General features: G+C 44.3%; 1 protein-coding gene across 8 annotated transcripts in view; it reads right to left on the bottom strand.

Moving 5' to 3' along the window:
* Positions 1-20406, bottom strand: part of LOC109879797 (arginine-glutamic acid dipeptide repeats protein) — a 327004-nt gene that overhangs the window by 81090 nt on the left and 225508 nt on the right. For 7 of the 8 annotated variants that reach the window (XM_031803817.1, XM_031803818.1, XM_031803820.1 and 4 more), the window contains 4 exons: positions 15597-15701; positions 2837-2885; positions 2373-2509; positions 1573-1672 (listed from right to left, as the gene is read on the bottom strand). In XM_031803817.1, the coding sequence (XP_031659677.1) occupies positions 1573-1672; positions 2373-2509; positions 2837-2885; positions 15597-15701 (391 nt within the window). Of the gene's footprint in view, positions 1-1572; positions 1673-2372; positions 2510-2836; positions 2886-10312; positions 10575-15596; positions 15702-20406 lie in introns of those variants that run through there. The other variant, XM_031803822.1, reaches the window with a different exon arrangement.

Raw genomic sequence — 20406 nt, 5'->3', positions numbered from 1 at the left:
ACGAACATGTCACAAAAACATTATCCATACACACACCAACATGTCACATCAACATTATCCAGGGGGGAGCAACACACCAACATGTCACATCAACATTATCCATACACACATCAACATTATCCAGACACACACCAACATGTCACATCAACATTATCCAGACACACACCAACATGTCACATCAACATTATCCAGACACACATCAACATGTCACATCAACATTATCCAGAGGGGAGACACACACCAACATGTCACATCAACATTATCCAGACACACACCAACATGTCACATCAACATTATCCAGACACACACCAACATGTCACATCAACATTATCCAGACACACACCAACATGTCACATCAACATTATCCAGGGGGGAGACACACACGAACATGTCACATCAACATTATCCATACACACACCAACATGTCACATCAACATTATCCAGGGGGGAGCAACACACCAACATGTCACATCAACATTATCCATACACACATCAACATTATCCAGACACACACCAACATGTCACATCAACATTATCCAGACACACACCAACATGTCACATCAACATTATCCAGACACACATCAACATGTCACATCAACATTATCCAGAGGGGAGACACACACCAACATGTCACATCAACATTATCCAGACACACACCAACATGTCACATCAACATTATCCAGACACACACCAACATGTCACATCAACATTATCCAGACACACACCAACGTGTCACATCAACATTATCCATACACACACCAACATGTCACATCAACATTATCCAGACACACACCAACGTGTCACATCAACATTATCCATACACACACCAACATGTCACATCAACATTATCCATACACACACCAACATGTCACATCAACATTATCCATACACACACCAACATGTCACAACATTATCCAGAGAGACTTAAGTCACTGCATCAAATCAAATCAAATTTATTTATATAGCCCTTCGTACATCAGCTGATGTCTCAAAGTGCTGTACAGAAACCCAGCCTAAAACCCCAAACAGCAAGCAATGCAGGTGTAGAAGCACGGTGGCTAGGAAAAACTCCCTAGAAAGGCCAAAACCTAGGAAGAAACCAGGCTATGAGGGGTGGCCAGTCCTCTTCTGGCTGTGCCTGGTGGAGATTATATCAGAACATAGCCAAGATGTTGAAATGTTCATAGATGACCAGCAGGGTCAAATAATAATAATCACAGTGGTTGTCGAAGTCACCACCTCAGGAGTAAATGTCAGTCGACCATTAAGAGTATCTCTACCGCTCCTGATGTCTCTAGAGAGTTGAAAACAGCAGGTCTGGGACAGGTAGCACGTCCGGTGAACAGGTCAGGGTTCCGTAGCCGCAGGCAGAACAGTTGAAACTGGAGCAGCAGCACGACCAGGTGGACTGACATCAGTACCCTTACTTTAGACAAACAAAGGACTCCCCCCCCAGTCACTGTATGTAAAGTAGAGGTACTGATGCTGTGACTAAGTCGCTCTGGATAAGAGTGTCTGCTAAATGACCAATAGTGTTCAACATGGCAGTGTGGGTTTGTAAAAGTCAGTTACCGTGTTGAGTGCGTTGAGTGTGGTGTCGTCTCGCGAGGCTGCCAGGCAACCGTCCTCCGTAGAACCTCCGTCACACATCCCAGCGAAGGCCGCCATGCTCCTGGAGAACACACATTACCAGATGGAGAAATGTCTATCAGACACCTAACAAACTACAACGCAAGTCACAGAGAGAGAGAGAGAGAAAAACCCGACAACTGCATGTCCAACCTTAAGTCAGCAAAGATCAATCATCTTTTTTAACATTGTTATATATACCTTCCAATGCATCTAGGACTCTTTCACCCCGTTTCACACTGGTGTCTGGTATGTAGGCCAGCTCAGTACAGATTACATAGGCTTGGCAGTGGGAAGTGGGTAATAGAGCCCCGCAGAGGAGGTATCATAATACCCATAAAACCTAGCGGTTACAAGCAAATGTATTGATAAAAAGTCAACCTTGTCCTAGAGAGATTTACATGGTGATCAAAATGTCACGCCAGGGTAAACCTACACGAAACACAGACCTTATTTTAAGTGATTCTAAAATCCTCCATGGTGGAAAAAACTAACTGGGACCATTTCCCTGTTTGACCGCTAGGTTTTATGGGTATTATAATTCATACTGTGCTACTCTATTGGACTATTCCCTTCTGACATGGAGCAGGGTCATGTCTCCTGAGCTCACCTAGCAGCTCTGAGGCAAGTTGACAGTAGGAAAAGGGTATAGAATTATCATCTCGCCAGACAATATAGGGTCAAGGGTCATAGAGAATTATCTCTCCAGACAGTAGGGTCAAAGGTCATGAGTCAGGTTTCACCTTGCAGCCCTGAGGTACATGAGCAGGTCACAGTCGTTGACCCCTGGCATCCACACTAGCTCCTCATTCTCTGTTACAGCCTGAGTCAGGACCCCCGGGGCCTCGGAGGGGAAGGGCTGCAACTCAGGAAGCTTGGCCTAATTAGGGAGGAGGATGAGGGGGAGGGGGGGGGGGGGTGTCAATCACACTACAAATAGCACCATAAGACTAGCCTGTGAAATATCAGCTTTCAAATGCTTTTCATCACCATCTAACAAGAGTGACTGTGTGAACAACATGCTGCAAAGCACTATGGTTAAAATATCTCTAAAAGGAGACTGTTGGGAAATGTTTACAAATCAAGTCAACCAACTATGAATTCATCTATTTCACTTTATATTGTAATAAATTACAGGTCATATTTTTCATAGAAATCTATAAAACACTGAACAGCTAATTTAATAACGCATGTAAAAAATAGTTACTTGGTGACTGGGCCCCACTCTGATCTCCCCCTGTGTGCTGTTTAGTCGCCTGGTAGAGAGAAAATAAGTTGTTAGATCACAACAAAGAAGATATGTACTACAGATGTTACAGGACTAGCTCAGTGCAATGACTAGTTCCTGTCCCCCTTGAGGGAATCATTGTCTGGCAAAGAGCAAAAGCGTGCAGATTACTGAAGGTCCGGCAGAACCAAGGTGAGACATCTTGTCTTTATTACAGAACAGGTAACCAATTATGTCAATACCTCGGCAAACAAATAGTTTGTTTGTTTGATGGAAAAACCTCCCGTTTGTGGGGATGATTTTAGTTGGCAAAATTTAAAAAAAGGTGAGTTGCAGATTTTTGTTGCAATGTGTAATTTCAAGATATCGAAACATTTTTTTTCTATGGAAGAGACGCACGCTTCTTGTGCACAAAGAGAATGGGTGTTCTCTAGGATATTGGATTTGTTTTTCTCCTGAAGCTGGTATTGTAGAGATGCATTCAGCAACAAAACAGCAATCCCACCTAAAGGAGGTGGAGAAGAGGGGAGAGGGGGTGGGGGTTTGATACAGACGATTCCAGAGACACAAAATGGCTGCCGGTGGCTTACACAAACCTACAAAAACGTTGGTAACCGTGGCAACAACCGCCTAGCAATGTAATAATAATAACAACAACAGTGTTCCTCCTAGCCATATCCCTCCAGCTGCAGCGGATTAGAGAAAATGACAAGATGTTCCCTTTTCAAAAGGCCTCCTTTTTTCCCCCACTTCCGTTGCCTAGGCAACGGCACATAGATTTTCATATAGTATAGTCTCTAGCTCAGATGGCTGCTGCAGGGGTAGGGGAAGCCCAGAAACTGTCAAAGTAGTGATATTTGAAGCAGAAGCGTTCCCTCTTTCCATCACTGGAGCTGACTGGGGTTTAGTGCTGACTGGAGCTGGCTGGGGTTTAGCGCTGGCTGGACCGGGGTGAAACCTGAGTCTGTTAGGTCCCTGTGGTAGTGTTAATGTCCTCCAACCACAACCCTGGGCCCTCACTGGTGCTGGCTGGGGTTTAGCGCTGGCTGGACCGGGGTGAAACCTGAGTCTGTTAGGTCCCTGTGGTAGTGTTAATGTCCTCCAACCACAACCCTGGGCCCTCACTGGAGCTGGCTGGGGTTTAGCGCTGGCTGGACCGGGGCCCTCACTGTGACGGGTACACACATTTTGCTTTTTCCACCAATCCTCACTCCCCTTTCACACCCTTCCAGCAAGCCTTTGTCCCCCCCCCCCCCCCCCCCCCCCCCCTTCGCTCCTCTCCACCATCCCTCATCCAATCCACTCTCTCTCCGACAGAGAGCAGACAGTTGTCAGGGAGGAGGGGGGGTAATATTCCATAGTGTAATAAAATATGACAGACGCAGCACGCTACACTGGACCTGCTGACGAGGAGGAGGAGAACAGGCATCAGAGCAACATGCTCAAGTAGAGCAGAGGTGGCCAACTCCCCCCCCCAATACTAGCTCTTCATAGAGCTTCAGAGGTGGCCAACCCCCCCCCCCAATACTAGCTCTTCATAGAGCTTCAGAGGTGGCCAACTCGAGGTGGCCAACTCCCCCCCCCCAATACTAGCTCTTCATAGAGCTTCAGAGGTGGCCAACTCCCCCCCCCCCAATACTAGCTCTTCATAGAGCTTCAGAGGTGGCCAACCCCCCCCCCCCCCCCAATACTAGCTCTTCATAGAGCTTCAGAGGTGGCCAACTCCCCCCCCCCCAATACTAGCTCTTCATAGAGCTTCAGGACTAACGTGGTCCTGGAGAGCTGCAGTGTATAGTGTGCTGTGCATGATTTCCTTCCAGCCCAGGACTAACGTGGTCCTGGAGAGCTGCAGTGTATAGTGTGCTGTGCATGATTTCCTTCCAGCCCAGGACTAACATGGTCCTGGAGAGCTGCAGTGTATAGTGTGCTGTGCATGATTTCCTTCCAGCCCAGGACTAACGTGGTCCTGGAGAGCTGCAGTGTATAGTGTGCTGTGCATGATTTCCTTCCAGCCCAGGACTAACGTGGTCCTGGAGAGCTGCAGTGTATAGTGTGCTGTGCATGATTTCCTTCCAGCCCAGGACTAACGTGGTCCTGGAGAGCTGCAGTGTATAGTGTGCTGTGCATGATTTCCTTCCAGCCCAGGACTAACGTGGTCCTGGAGAGCTGCAGTGTATAGTGTGCTGTGCATGATTTCCTTCCAGCCCAGGACTAACGTGGTCCTGGAGAGCTGCAGTGTATAGTGTGCTGTGCATGATTTCCTTCCAGCCCAGGACTAACGTGGTCCTGGAGAGCTGCAGTGTATAGTGTGCTGTGCATGATTTCCTTCCAGCCCAGGACTAACGTGGTCCTGGAGAGCTGCAGTGTATAGTGTGCTGTGCATGATTTCCTTCCAGCCCAGGACTAACGTGGTCCTGGAGAGCTGCAGTGTATAGTGTGCTGTGCATGATTTCCTTCCAGCCCAGGACTAACGTGGTCCTGGAGAGCTGCAGTGTATAGTGTGCTGTGCATGATTTCCTTCCAGCCCAGGACTAACGTGGTCCTGGAGAGCTGCAGTGTATAGTGTGCTGTGCATGATTTCCTTCCAGCCCAGGACTAACGTGGTCCTGGAGAGCTGCAGTGTATAGTGTGCTGTGCATGATTTCCTTCCAGCCCAGGACTAACGTGGTCCTGGAGAGCTGCAGTGTATAGTGTGCTGTGCATGATTTCCTTCCAGCCCAGGACTAACATGGTCCTGGAGAGCTGCAGTGTATAGTGTGCTGTGCATGTTTTTTCCCCAAGCCCAGCAGTTAGTGTTAGGCTGGAACAAAAGCCTGCACACGCCGTTGCTCTCAAAGGCCAGGGGTACCCCCCTCCCCTCCTCTCCCCTCAACCGGAGCATTGGGTTTATTATTGAGAGAGCAGACCGTATACTAGCTCTTCATTGGGTGTATTATTGAGAGAGCAGACTGTATACTAGTTCTTCATTGGGTTTATTATTGAGAGAGCAGACTGTATACTAGCTCTTCATTCAGTCATTCAGTCAACCAGGCCATGTCGTATAACCCACACAACTAAAACCTTACATTAAAAGTGTGCAACAGCATGAAGGTGGAAGACTTTTAGAAAATGATCAGTGCAACACCGGGGACAAATACAATAAAGTGACATTTACAGTGCCTTCAGAAATTGTCTATGGACCACTTTTTCCACATTTTGTGTTAAAGCCTGAATTTCAAAATGGATTAAATAGAGATTTTGTGTCACTTGCCTACACACAATACCCTATAAGTGGAGTCAATAACTATTCAACCAACTTTGCTATGACAAAGAGTATAAAATTACAAATATTATTTTTTTAAATTAAAAAAAACGAGCTTAACAAGTCACATAACAAAGTTTCATTGTACAATAAAAGTGTTTAACTCATACAATTATCTGTAAGGTCCCTCAGTCGAGCAGTGACTTTCAAAACAGACTGAACCACAAAGACCAGGGAGGTTTTAAAATGCCTCTCAAAGGCGGCACCTATTGGTAGATGGGGAATATGTAGAAAAGCCTACATTAAATATCCCTTTGAGCATCGTGACGATTTTAATATATATATTATTTTATTTTTGGGACGGTGTATCAACGCACCATGTCACTACAAAGACGTCCTAATCCATCCACCTGACAGGTGTGGCATATCAAGAAGCTGATTAAACAGCATGATCATTACACAGGTGCACCTTGTGCTGGGGACAATAAAAGGCCACTCAAACTTGGCAGTTTTGTCACACAACACAATGCAACAGATGTGTCAAGTTGTAATGGAGCGTGCAATTGGCATGCTGACTGCTGGAATGTCCACCAGAGCTGCTGCCAGAGAATTTAACGTCAATTTCTTTACCATACGCTGTCTCCGTCGATTTAGAAAATTTGGCAGTACGTCCAAACGGCCTCATAACTACAGACCATGTATATGGTGTTGTGTGGGTGAGCGGTTTGCTGATGTCAACGTTGTGAACAGAGTGCCCCATGGAGGGGTTATGGTATGGGCAGGAATAAGCTACAGAAAACAAATACATTTTATTGATGGGAATTTCAATGCACAGAGATACTGTGATGATATCCTGAGGCCCATTGTTGTGCCGTTCATCCCTTGCCATCACCTCACGTTTCAGCATGTTAATGCACGGTGGCAAGGATCTGTACACAATTCCTGGAAGCTGAAAATGTCCCAGTGCTTCCATGGCCTGCATACACACCAGACATGTCACCCATTGAGCATGTTTGGGATGCTCTGGATCGACATGTACGACAGCGTGTTCCAGTTCCCGCCAATATCCAGAAACTTCTCACAGCCATTGAAGAGGAGTGGGAACATTCCACAGGCCACAATCAACAGCCTGATCAACTCTATGAGAAGGAGATGTGTCGCGCTGCATGAGGCAAATGGTCACACCAGATACTGACTGGTTTTCTGATCCACCCCCCTAACTTTTTTTTTTTTAAGGCACCTGTGACCAACAGATACATATCTGTATTCCCAGTCATGTAAAATCTATAGATTAGGGCCTAATATATTTATTTCAATTGACTAATTTTCTTATATTTACTGAAACTCAGTAAAATCTTTGAAAGGGTTGGGATGATGTGTTTATACGTTTGTTCAGTATAGTTACTCCACAATACTATCTGAATTGACAGAGTGAAAATAAGGAAGCCTGTTATGAATAGAAAATATATTCCAAACACACATCCTGTTTGCAACAAGGCACTGAAGTAATACCTGCAAAAACAAAATGTGGAAACGCAATACAAATGATTGTGAATACATAGTGTTATGTTTGGGACAAATCCAACACAACACATTACGGAACACCTCTCTCCATATTTTCAAGCATAGTGTTGGATGCAATGTAAAAATATATATAATATCCCAATGCCCCAGTGATTAGGAACGTCTCCATGTGTAGGGTGCCGTCTTTCAGATGGGACGTTAAAACAGGTGTCCTGACACTTATTGTAAGAGTGTCCTGGCTAAATTCCCAATCTGGCTCTCATACCATCATGGCCACCAAATCATACCCAGCTTCCAATTGGCGCTCATTCATCCCCCCTCTTCTCCCCAGTAACTATTTTCCAGGTTGTTATTGTAAATGAGAATGTGTTCTCAGTCAACCTACCTGGTAAAATAAATACCTTTTTATGGGTATGCTTGTAATCGTCAAAGACCGGGGAGTTTTTCAGGATACAAAAGAAATGTAATAGAGCTAAGCATTCAAAATCCTAGAGGAAAACCTGGTTCAGTCTGCTTTCCACAAGACACTGGGAGATTAATTCACCATTCAGCAGGACAATAACAAACAGAAGGCCTAATCTACACTGGAGTTGATTACCAAGAAGACAGTAAGACGACGAGTTACAGTTTTGACTTAAATCTGCTTGAAAATCTATGGCAAGACCTAAAAATGGTTGTCCAGCAATTATCAACAACCAAATTGGACAAGGCTTTTAGAATTTATAAAATAGTAGGCAAATGTTACACAATCCAGGTGTGAAAAGCTCTCAAGAGAAATGACCCAGAAAGACTCACAGCTGTAATCGCTGCCAAAGGCGATTCATGTATTGACTCACGGGGTTTAAATTCTAATCTACTCAAAATATATTACGTTTTATTTCCCTTTTTATTTATTTACGTTACAATTTTTCTTCCACTTTTGACATAATATTTTGTGCAGATCATTGACATAAAATGATAATTAAATCAATTTTAATCCAACTTTGTAACACGACAAAATGTGCACAAAAAAAAATCAAGTGGTGTGAAGGCACTGGCTTTCTGAAGGCACTGTACAGGTGAGGTCCCAAATTCCCCACAGTGGGTTAAGTGGGCAGTTTGAGTATGGAAGTCTAATGAGACCTTTTAAGTCAATAAAACTAAGAACAGACATGATATTGGTGATTCAGATATAGGGTATAGATAACACCTGAAGACAATTAACTATAATTACTTTGCTATTAAGACAATACATGGTTTAGTTGAACTCTAGAAATGTTATATTTAGAAAAGGGGAAGAATCAATGAGTTGAAAAGTTGACACTTCTTTTATGAACCCGTTTATTAATAAACCCATATATATATATATATATATATATATATATATATAGGTATAAAATAAATGTTAGGGATTGGGGTACATTTCTCTATGCACGTTATGAGTAATATTCAAGGAAAGTCATATTTGATCATATTATTATACCTGAACATGCAGCCATAATATATGTATCTATCAACAGTCTATGTCCGAATACCCATTCTAGCGTACTAAATAGTATGCGAAAAAATACCGTTTTCTAGTACGTGAAATTTCGAAAATAGAACTCCAAATGCCATGCTCCATCTAGTTCGCGATCGCGTTAACTATCTGATTATCAGCTGTTAAGTCGGAAAAGACGAGTGAATTCTACTTGATCCAACGCCGAAATTAGTATACAGTTTAAGGATGTAGTACGCGAGTATAAGTATTCGGACGGACACAAACTTGTGTCTATTTTGTATCGGATGAGTAATAGTCAGTGCAACTTGGATAGCCATGTCCTGTACAACAGGAATGGCTCCCAACATATTTCATGTCAAGTCTAGAAAATGACACATGCAAGACCAAACAGCCATCTTTGTATTGTAACTTCCTGAACCAAAACAATCACAGTCCTGATCCAGCATGGTGCAACTTTACCAGGGGAAACCCCGCCCCAAACATCAGATCCGTCCAATCCTCGCACGACTATAACGCCGTCATAACATTACAAAAACTGTGCGAAAAAAAAAACTACTTTTCCAATCAACCACACAGACTCCTGAAACACCTACAACATGAAGTATTTCTTTGACATGATCACATGTATCAGCTGGAGCGAGAGTGTGTGTGTGTGTCTGCACAAAGCTTCTCAGGGCTGCCATGTCGGCTCGATTGTAAACACGAGAACAGACAGAGTGGGCTACTGCAAAATGGAGTCAGCACCAGCCTTGCTTCTGTGTCTCATTTCTCCTATAAGCAACAACAACAACAACAACAAAAAAGGTGTAGAAAAGTTAGCTTGCTTATAATATGATTATGTAAAACGGTATAGATGTCGCTTTCATGTTCCGTTACGCCAATGTTGTTACAATGTAGTGCGTTCGCCCAGCGATTTACCTTTATGCATGGCAACTCTGGCAGGGATATGCACCTTTCACGAATACAATGTATCCGATAACAGTATGCTCTTTGTCTAATTTAAACTATGGTCAGACATGCATGTTCTCTTCATATCCGTGACAAAAAAAACAAAGAAAAAAAACACTCGGGTGTATAATTAAATTAATTCGGGTAAAAAGCTTTGCTTTACACTAGACAGATGAAAAGCAGCGACTACTCAGACAGACTGACTGTCTCAAACCTACTCGCGAAATTAAACCGTAACATATGAATATATTTATAAACCTACCTCCGAGTAGCAAACATGTCGTCCATTTCTGACACCAATGTCTAAGGCTCGTTTGTTGACAGTTTGTCTAGAATTGAAGTGGTCGTTGTGAATCGACTCACTCTCTCTCTCCCCTTCCCACCTATTGTCAGGTGCTCAAAATGGAGGACGGCGCAAAGCGCTTGCTCTCAGAGAGGGGCTTCCACTGAGCTGGTGCTGTGACCTCACAGCGTATCCCCACCTAGAGCTCCCGTTTCTACCAGACACAACTGAGCATGTGCTACGACCTTCCACACAGACACACAGACAGGATGCGGAATCCATCTCGTTCGTCACAACCACAAAGGCATAAACCACGCCCATTTATATAATTTCTCTTAAAATCAGATTTTAAACCTAACATTATGCTTAACCTTAACTTTCAATTATAAGCAAAAAAGCAAATGTTTGTTTTAATACATTTTTTTCCCCGATATAAACTATTTTGACTTTGCGGCTGTGGTAACTAGTGAAAACCATCTATCTCCCCTCTCGAATGTCTGGTCTATAATCAAGAAGGCCATTGGAATTGAACGCGACGCTGCAGACCAGGGAGACAGAGTGCCCCCTCTCACTGAAGCCATTGAAGCCACGGAGGTTCTAGGCCGACCACGGTATTGCAGGCATTGTTAGCATAAAAAACTAGCAATGGGGAGTTACTAGTAGTAACTCCCCATTGTTGACCTATACTTATCTATAACTGGGCTAATAACTCACTAACTAGTGAAATCTCCTAGATATAAAGAGATAAAGATAGGACACTTCAAAATCTTTTTTCTTGTGATGTCATTCTTTACTGTATTTTATTTGTGTGCCAATTATGAATATATTATTTATATGCTCTATACCAGCAAAGGCCAAATTGAAAATGTTAACCAATAAAACATTTATTTTTTGGGGGGGAATACCTAAATAAGTCTAAAATTCTAAATAAAATATCTAAATGATCCACATAATGGCCCTAACTGATCCGAAAGAGACTATTCGAAAATAATCATTTTACACCTTGATTACACACTGAGACACGATCACATGACACCTTGATTACACACTGAGACACGATCACATCACACCTTGATTACACACTGAGACACGATCACATCACACCTTGATTACACACTGAGACACGATCACATCACACCTTGATTACACACTGAGACACGATCACATCACACCTCGTTTACACACTGAGACACGATCACATCACACCTCGATTACACACTGAGACACGATCACATCACACCTTGATTACACACTGAGACACGATCACATCACACCTTGTTTACACACTGAGACACGATCACATCACACCTTGATTACACACTGAGACACGATCACATCACACCTTGATTACACACTGAGACACGATCACATCACACCTTGATTACACACTGAGACACGATCACATCACACCTTGATTACACACTGAGACACGATCACATCACACCTTGATTACACACTGAGACACGATCACATCACACCTTGATTACACACTGAGACACGATCACATCACACCTTGATTACACACTGAGACACGATCACATCACACCTTGATTACACACTGAGACACGATCACATCACACCTTGTTTACACACTGAGACACGATCACATCACACCTTGATTACACACTGAGACACGATCACATCACACCTTGATTACACACTGAGACACGATCACATCACACCTTGATTACACACTGAGACACGATCACATCACACCTTGATTACACACTGAGACACGATCACATCACACCTTGTTTACACACTGAGACACGATCACATCACACCTTGATTACACACCGAGACACGATCACATCACACCTTGATTACACACTGAGACACGATCACATCACACCTTGATTACACACTGAGACACGATCACATCACACCTTGATTACACACTGAGACACGATCACATCACACCTTAATTACACACTGAGACACGATCACATCACACCTTGATTACACACTGAGACACGATCACATCACACCTTAATTACACACTGAGACACGATCACATCACACCTTGATTACACACTGAGACACGATCACATCACACCTTGATTACACACTGAGACACGATCACATCACACCTTGATTACACACTGAGACACGATCACATCACACCTTGATTACACACTGAGACACGATCACATCACACCTTGATTACACACTGAGACACGATCACATCACACCTTGATTACACACTGAGACACGATCACATCACACCTTGATTACACACTGAGACATGATCACATCACACCTTGATTACACACTGAGACACGATCACATCACACCTTGATTACACACTGAGACACGATCACATCACACCTTGATTACACACTGAGACACGATCACATCACCTTAATTACACACTGAGACACGATCACATCACACCTTGATTACACACTGAGACACGATCACATCACACCTTGATTACACACTGAGACACGATCACATCACACCTTGATTACACACTGAGACACGATCACATGACACCTTGATTACACACTGAGACACGATCACATCACACCTTGATTACACACTGAGACACGATCACATCACACCTTGATTACACACTGAGACACGATCACTTATTTGTGGGGATACATATTTCCTAAATTAAACTCATTTTTTATCTGAATTCCTAGTGATTGTCTTTAAAAAAAAAATATATATATATATATACAATCCCGATCAATAAAAAAAAAAAGGATTTTGGCCCACAGGCTGCCTGTTGCTGACACGATGTACAATATACCACTGCACCAGATTTAGCTAGATAGTTCATTCTCATCTGTAGTCACTTTCTAATATTACTGTATAACATTGATGGGGGAAAAGTTGCAATGGGAAAGGAAAGAGGTGGAATGGGCCAGGTGAAGGCTGGAGAAGGGGTGGAATGGGCCAGGTGAGGCTGGAGAAGGGGTGGAATGGGCCAGGTGAAGGCTGGAGAAGGGGTGGAATGGGCCAGGTGAGGCTGGAGAAGGGGTGGAATGGGCCAGGTTGAGGCTGGAGAAGGGGTGGAATGGGCCAGGTGGAGGCTGGAGAAGGGGTGGAATGGGCCAGGTGGAGGCTGGAGAAAGGGTGGAATGGGCCAGGTAGAGGCTGGATAAGGGGTGGAATGGGCCAGGTGAAGGATGGATAAGGGGTGGAATGTGCCAGGTGGAGGCTGGAGAAGGGGTGGAATGGGCCAGGAAGAGGCTGGAGAAGGGGTGGAAGGGGCCAGGTAGAGGCTGGAGAAGGGGTGGAATGGGCCAGGTAGAGGCTGGATAAGGGGTGGAATGGGCCAGGTGGAGGCTGGATAAGGGGTGGAATGGGCCAGGTGGGGGCTGGAGAAGGTACATTTGGGTCGTAACATCGAACAATCAAACTGCGAGCATTAAACAGTATCTTGGAATGAATTTTTCTCTTGTGGCTTTTTTTTTTTAAAACCCTGCATTTGCTGCAACTGCAAGTAGCTTGATGTGTAAACTACTACTAAAACAGTAAGCCAGTTGGCTACAGTAGGCCTGGTGCAGTATATACTGTAGTAAGTAAGAAAGATATTATTTGGTCTTTGAGCAGTAACATACAGTAATAGCGGATTTATGATCAGGCACAATGTTGTCCGGAGACTCCGTAATGGAGGGCGTGATGCAATTGTGGAGCCTCCGTATGGAGGGTGTCATGCAATTGTGGAGCCTCCTGGAGGCATGCGGAGGCCACATCGAGCTCCGTACAGCGATGCTTTGCGCCAGCTATACGGAGGGTTCCGTATAGCTCCGCATTTACATGATTGGTTGACGGTAGGTGTGGGCGGGAGGTCCTATATAAACACTAACTCATTTCCTTGACAACAGTGCATGCAAAGCGCAAAATGTATGAATGCCCTGTCTTCTCCAGATGTCATATCACCATTAATGGTGTACGGCCAATGCAGACGTCGGATTGACGATGCTTCGTTTATTTTATTTTAAAGTCATTCAGGGGGCGGCAGGGTGGCCTAGTGGTTAGAGTGTAGAGGCGGCAGGTAGCCTAGTGGTTAGAGTGTAGAGGAGGCAGGTAGCCTAGTGGTTAGAGTGTAGAGGAGGCAGGTAGCCTAGTGGTTAGAGTGTAGAGGTGGCAGGGTAGCCTAGCGGTTAGAGTGTAGAGGAGGCAGGTAGCCTAGTGGTTAGAGTGTAGAGGTGGCAGGGTAGCCTAGTGGTTAGAGTGTAGAGGAGGCAGGTAGCCTAGTGGTTAGAGTGTAGAGGAGGCAGGTAGCCTAGCGGTTAGAGTGTAGAGGAGGCAGGTAGCCTAGCGGTTAGAGTGTAGAGGAGGCAGGTAGCCTAGTGGTTAGAGTGTAGAGGAGGCAGGTAGCCTAGCGGTTAGAGTGTAGAGGAGGCAGGTAGCCTAGTGGTTAGAGTGTAGAGGAGGCAGGTAGACTAGTGGTTAGAGTGTAGAGGCGGCAGGGTAGCCTAATGGTTAGAGTGTAGAGGAGGCAGGGTAGCCTAGTGGTTAGAGTGTAGAGGCGGCAGGGTAGCCTAGTGGTTAGAGTGTAGAGGCGGCAGGGTAGCCTAGCGGTTAGAGTGTAGAGGCGGCAGGTAGCCTAGTGGTTAGAGTGTAGAGGCGGCAGGGTAGCCTAGTGGTTAGAGTGTAGAGGCGGCAGGGTAGCCTAGCGGTTAGAGTGTAGAGGCGGCAGGGTAGCCTAGTGGTTAGAGTGTAGAGGCGGCAGGGTAGCCTAGCGGTTAGAGTGTTGGACTAGTAACCGGAAGGTTGCAAGTTCAAATCCCAGAGCTGACAAGGTACAAATCTGTCGTTCTGCCCCTGAACAAGGCAGTTAAACCCACTGTTCCTAGGCCGTCATTGAAAATAAGAATTTGTTCTTAACTGACTTGCCGAGTTAAATAAAGGTTATAAAATATATATATTATTTAAAGTCAGTCAGTAAAAGGCGATGCATGGTCAATCCGACGGTCGACTTTGGCGTACACAATTTACCGTGATACAGCCTCTGCAGAAATCAGGGCATTTATACTTTCGAGCAGCGCAGAGCTGTTGTCAAGGAAAATTAGTTTATGTTTATTCAGAACCTCGCGCCCTCACCTATCGTCAACCAATCACGTCAATGCGGAGCTATACGGAACCCTCCGCCATTGTTACAGAATTTGAGACACACACAGGGATGCGGTACGGAGCTCAATTTGGCCCCTGGGTGCCTACAGAGGCTTCGCAATTGCATCACAACATCCATACGGTGCCTCGGACCACATTTTAGGATCAAGCACAAACGGTCTTTTAGGCTTACCTGGTCTCTGGGTTGTATCCCAGGATGTAGAAGAAGGAGTCAATGCGAGCTTTGAACTCCCTGGCAGCGAAGATGTCTGAGAAATGCGCAATGTTACACTTCCCCCTGAAACACAAGACAGACATGGATAATGTGATTTATTTGTCAACATCTTACAGTCTTATGGTAAAGATATAGGTGTACAAAACATCATTGATATTGTTGCAAGAATGTAATTAATCGTGTTTTTGGGGAAGTGCGTCTTGGAAAAACAAGACAAATGCAGGAAAATGTGTTTTATTAGTCAACATACAGACATATTAACACATTGCTATGTGCAGAGCATTCAGACCTGGACTTTTCCCCATTTTGTTACGTTACAGCCATTTTGTTACGCTACAGCCATTTTGTTACGCTACAGCCATTTTGTTACTTATTCAAAAATGTATTCAATCTACACACAATACCCCATAATGACAAAGCAAAAACTGGTTTCTGTTTTTGATTTTTTGAATAAATTAGCAAAAATGTATAAAAACCGGTTATTGCTTTGTCATTATGGGGTATTGTGTGTAGATTGATGAGGGGGGGGGATAACTATTTAATAAATTTTAGAATAAGTAACAAAATGTGGAAAAAGTGAAGGGGTCTGAATACTTTCCAAATGCACTGTAAGTACCATGTAATTAAGTGTTTTCTGGGGAGTTCTATAGAGGGTTGCCAGGTGACGTATGATGCTTCCTGGCGGCCATGTTGGATGACCACTGCATAAATTAATCCGACAACAACAGCCGTGTGGCTACCCCAAGCTGCATGATAACAGTTCCTACACTTACTTCATTCATCCCCATGGTCAATTTCTGTGCCGTATTTGCGACAACGGGACAACATTTTTTTTACGGATTACCCAGAATCATGAAACATCAAGGAGGAAAGATTCAAGAACTGTCAGAAAAGCGAAGAAACGTTTTTGCCCGTCAAGACCTGACAGCTTTCAGTACAGGATCTGCTTTGATCTTTTCATCACTGGTAAGTCTGATTTCAAGTTTATTTTAGCTGCTATGCTAACCAGGTGTCAACATTAGCTCGATAGCTTGTAGTCTACATTGCTCTCATCGGCGGCACACGAGTGTCAAGTTTCAGGGGAAGCATTTTTTTTTCAAAATAAAAATTCACCTTTATAATTTATTTATTAGGATCCACATTTGCAGAAGCAGAAACCACTCTTCCTGAGGTCCACAAAAAAAATAAAAAATACGAAACATGACAAGTAAACAAAACACTGATACTGATAGACAAGAAAACACACATTTAAAATACAATATAAATATATGAAATTATGAGTCAAATCACAGGGTAGCCTATGCCTACTCTGCCGACACTTAACGAACAGATCAATAATAACAACCTTGTCTTGAATGTAACCATCTAATCTAGATGGATATGACGTCCTTGGAGGAGAACATTATTGTAATAAAAAAAAAACACGCCGTTGTCACCGACCCGATGATAATTTGTTGAGAAAATGTATGGACATTACAACATAGAACAAAGGCTTCAACGGGATAGGATATCCTGCTGTGTTGACTGGTTGTTTTAGCCTCAACGGGATAGGATATCCTGCTGTGTTGACTGGTTGTTTTAGCCTCAACGGGATAGGATATCCTGCTGTGTTGACTGGTTGTTTTAGCCTCAACGGGATAGGATATCCTGCTGTGTTGACTGGTTGTTTTAGCCTCAACGGGATAGGAGATCCTGCTGTGTTGACTGGTTGTTTTAGCCTCAACGGGATAGGAGATCCTGCTGTGTTGACTGGTTGTTTTAGCCTCAACGGGATAGGATATCCTGCTGTGTTGACTGGTTGTTTTAGCCTCAACGGGATAGGATATCCTGCTGTGTTGACTGGTTGTTTTAGCCTCAACGGGATAGGATGTCCTGCTGTGTTGACTGGTTGTTTTAGCCTCAACGGGATAGGATATCCTGCTGTGTTGACTGGTTGTTTTAGCCTCAACGGGATAGGATATCCTGCTGTGTTGACTGGTTGTTTTAGCCTCAACGGGATAGGATATCCTGCTGTGTTGACTGGTTGTTTTAGCCTCAACGGGATAGGATATCCTGCTGTGTTGACTGGTTGTTTTAGCCTCAACGGGATAGGATATCCTGCTGTGTTGACTGGTTGTTTTAGCCTCAACGGGATAGGAGATCCTGCTGTGTTGACTGGTTGTTTTAGCCTCAACAGGATAGGATATCCTGCTGTGTTGACTGGTTGTTTTAGCCTCAACGGGATAGGATATCCTGCTGTGTTGACTGGTTGTTTTAGCCTCAACGGGATAGGAGATCCTGCTGTGTTGACTGGTTGTTTTAGCCTCAACGGGATAGGATATCCTGCTGTGTTGACTGGTTGTTTTAGCCTCAACGGGATAGGATATCCTGCTGTGTTGACTGGTTGTTTTAGCCTCAACGGGATAGGATATCCTGCTGTGTTGACTGGTTGTTTTAGCCTCAACGGGATAGGAGATCCTGCTGTGTTGACTGGTTGTTTTAGCCTCAACGGGATAGGATATCCTGCTGTGTTGACTGGTTGTTTTAGCCTCAACGGGATAGGAGATCCTGCTGTGTTGACTGGTTGTTTTAGCCTCAACGGGATAGGATATCCTGCTGTGTTGACTGGTTGTTTTAGCCTCAACGGGATAGGATATCCTGCTGTGTTGACTGGTTGTTTTAGCCTCAACGGGATAGGATATCATGCTGTGTTGACTGGTTGTTTTAGCCTCAACGGGATAGGAGATCCTGCTGTGTTGACTGGTTGTTTTAGCCCAACAATAGATTGAATTCTTTATATGACACTAAAACACCTGAATGAATCAAACACAACCAGCAATAAAGACCCTGATGGTACAGGTGACCTGAAGAAGTGATACTCTAACATAAGGTGTACTTTGTATCCTGAACAAAAATATAAACGCAACAGGTAAAGTGTTGATCTCATGTTTCACAAGATGGCACCGATAGAGATGACAACTTCGCTTCAAGTCCTTAGGAAACTGTGCAGTATATATTTATATATATATATTTATTTTAAATGTATTATTTCTTATATTGTTAGCCCAGAAAACCTTTGCTGTTATTACATACAGCCGGGAAGAACTATTGGATATCAGAGAGACGTCAAATTACCAACACAACCAGCACTATGACCAGGAATACCACTTTCCCTAAGCGGATCCTTTGTCTGCACCTTGAACTGATTCCAGAGGCCGACCCAAAACAACGCTGTTGGGAGGAGAGGGTGCCGGAGTGGTCTTCTAGTGTGGCTTTGGATGCGTGCACACCACCCACCGCTTCCGAGTATATTACTCGCTAATGTTCCGTCCCCAGTTAACAAAGTTGACGAAATCAGGGCAAGAGTTGCTTTCCAAAGAGATATCCAGGATTATAACATACTCTGGTTCCCGGAGACAAGGCTAACTGGGGACACGCTGTCAGAGTCAATACAGACAGCTGGGGACACGCTGTCAGAGTCAATACAGCTAGCTTGGGACACGCTGTCAGAGTCAATACAGTTAGCTGGGGACACGCTGTCAGAGTCAATACAGTTAGCTGGGGACATGTTGTCAGAGTCAATACAGACAGCTGGGGACATGCTGTCAGAGTCAATACAGCCAGCTGGGGACACACTGTCAGAGTCAATACAGTTAGCTTGGGACACGCTGTCAGAGTCAATACAGTTAGCTTGGGACACGCTGTCAGAGTCAATACAGTTAGCTTGGGACACGCTGTCAGAGTCAATACAGTTAGCTGGAGACACGCTGTCAGAGTCAATACAGACAGCTGGGGACATGCTGTCAGAGTCAATACAGCCAATGGGATTTTCAGTGCATCGCGCCGACAGGAACAAACATCTCTCCGGGAAGAAGAAGGGCGGGGGTGTGTGTTTCATGATTAACAACTCATGGTGTAATTGTAACAACACACACACACAAGAGCTCAAGTCCTTATGTTAACCGGACTTAGAATTCCTCACAATCAAATGCTGACCTCAATATCTCCCAAGAGAACTCTCCTTGGTTATCGTCACAGCCGTGTTTATAACCCCTGCAAGCGGATACCAAGACGGCCATCAAGGAACTTCACTGGACTTTATGCAAACTGGAAACCATATATCCTGAGGCAGCATTTAATGTAGCTGGGGATTTTAACAAAGCTAATTTGAGAACAAGACTACCTAAATTCTGTCAGCATATCGATTGCAGTAAACGAGAAACACGCTGGACCACTGCTACTCTAACTTCCACGATGCATACAAGGCATCTGACTATGACTCCATATTGTTGCTCCCCTCCTATAGGCAGAAACTAAAACAGGAAGCGCCCGTGCTTAGGTCTATCCAACGCTGGTCTGACCAATCGGATTCCACGCTTCAAGATTGCTTCCATCACGTGGACTGGGATATGTTCCGGGTAGCCTCAGACAATAATATTGCCGCGAGTTTATCAGGAAGTGTATAGGAGATGTTGTACCCACTGTGACTATTAAAACCTTCCCTAACCATGGAAAGATGGCAGCATTTGTGCAAAACTGAAAGCCGCGTACCACCGCATTTAATCATGGCAAGGCGACTGGAAACACTGAAAGCCACGTACCACCGCATTTAATCATGGCAAGGCGACTGGAAACACTGAAAGCCACGTACCACCGCATTTAATCATGGCAAGGCGACTGGGAATATGGCCGAATACAAACAGTGTAGTTATTCCCCCCGCAAGGCAATCAAACAAGCGAAGTGTCAGTATAGAGACAAAGTGGAGTCGCAATTCAACGGCTCAAACAC

This window comes from Oncorhynchus kisutch, linkage group LG24 (genome assembly GCF_002021735.2).
Source record: "Oncorhynchus kisutch isolate 150728-3 linkage group LG24, Okis_V2, whole genome shotgun sequence".
Lineage (NCBI taxonomy): Eukaryota > Metazoa > Chordata > Actinopteri > Salmoniformes > Salmonidae > Oncorhynchus > Oncorhynchus kisutch.
Note: the sequence above shows the minus strand (reverse complement) of the source record. Positions and strands in the feature narration are given on the sequence as shown.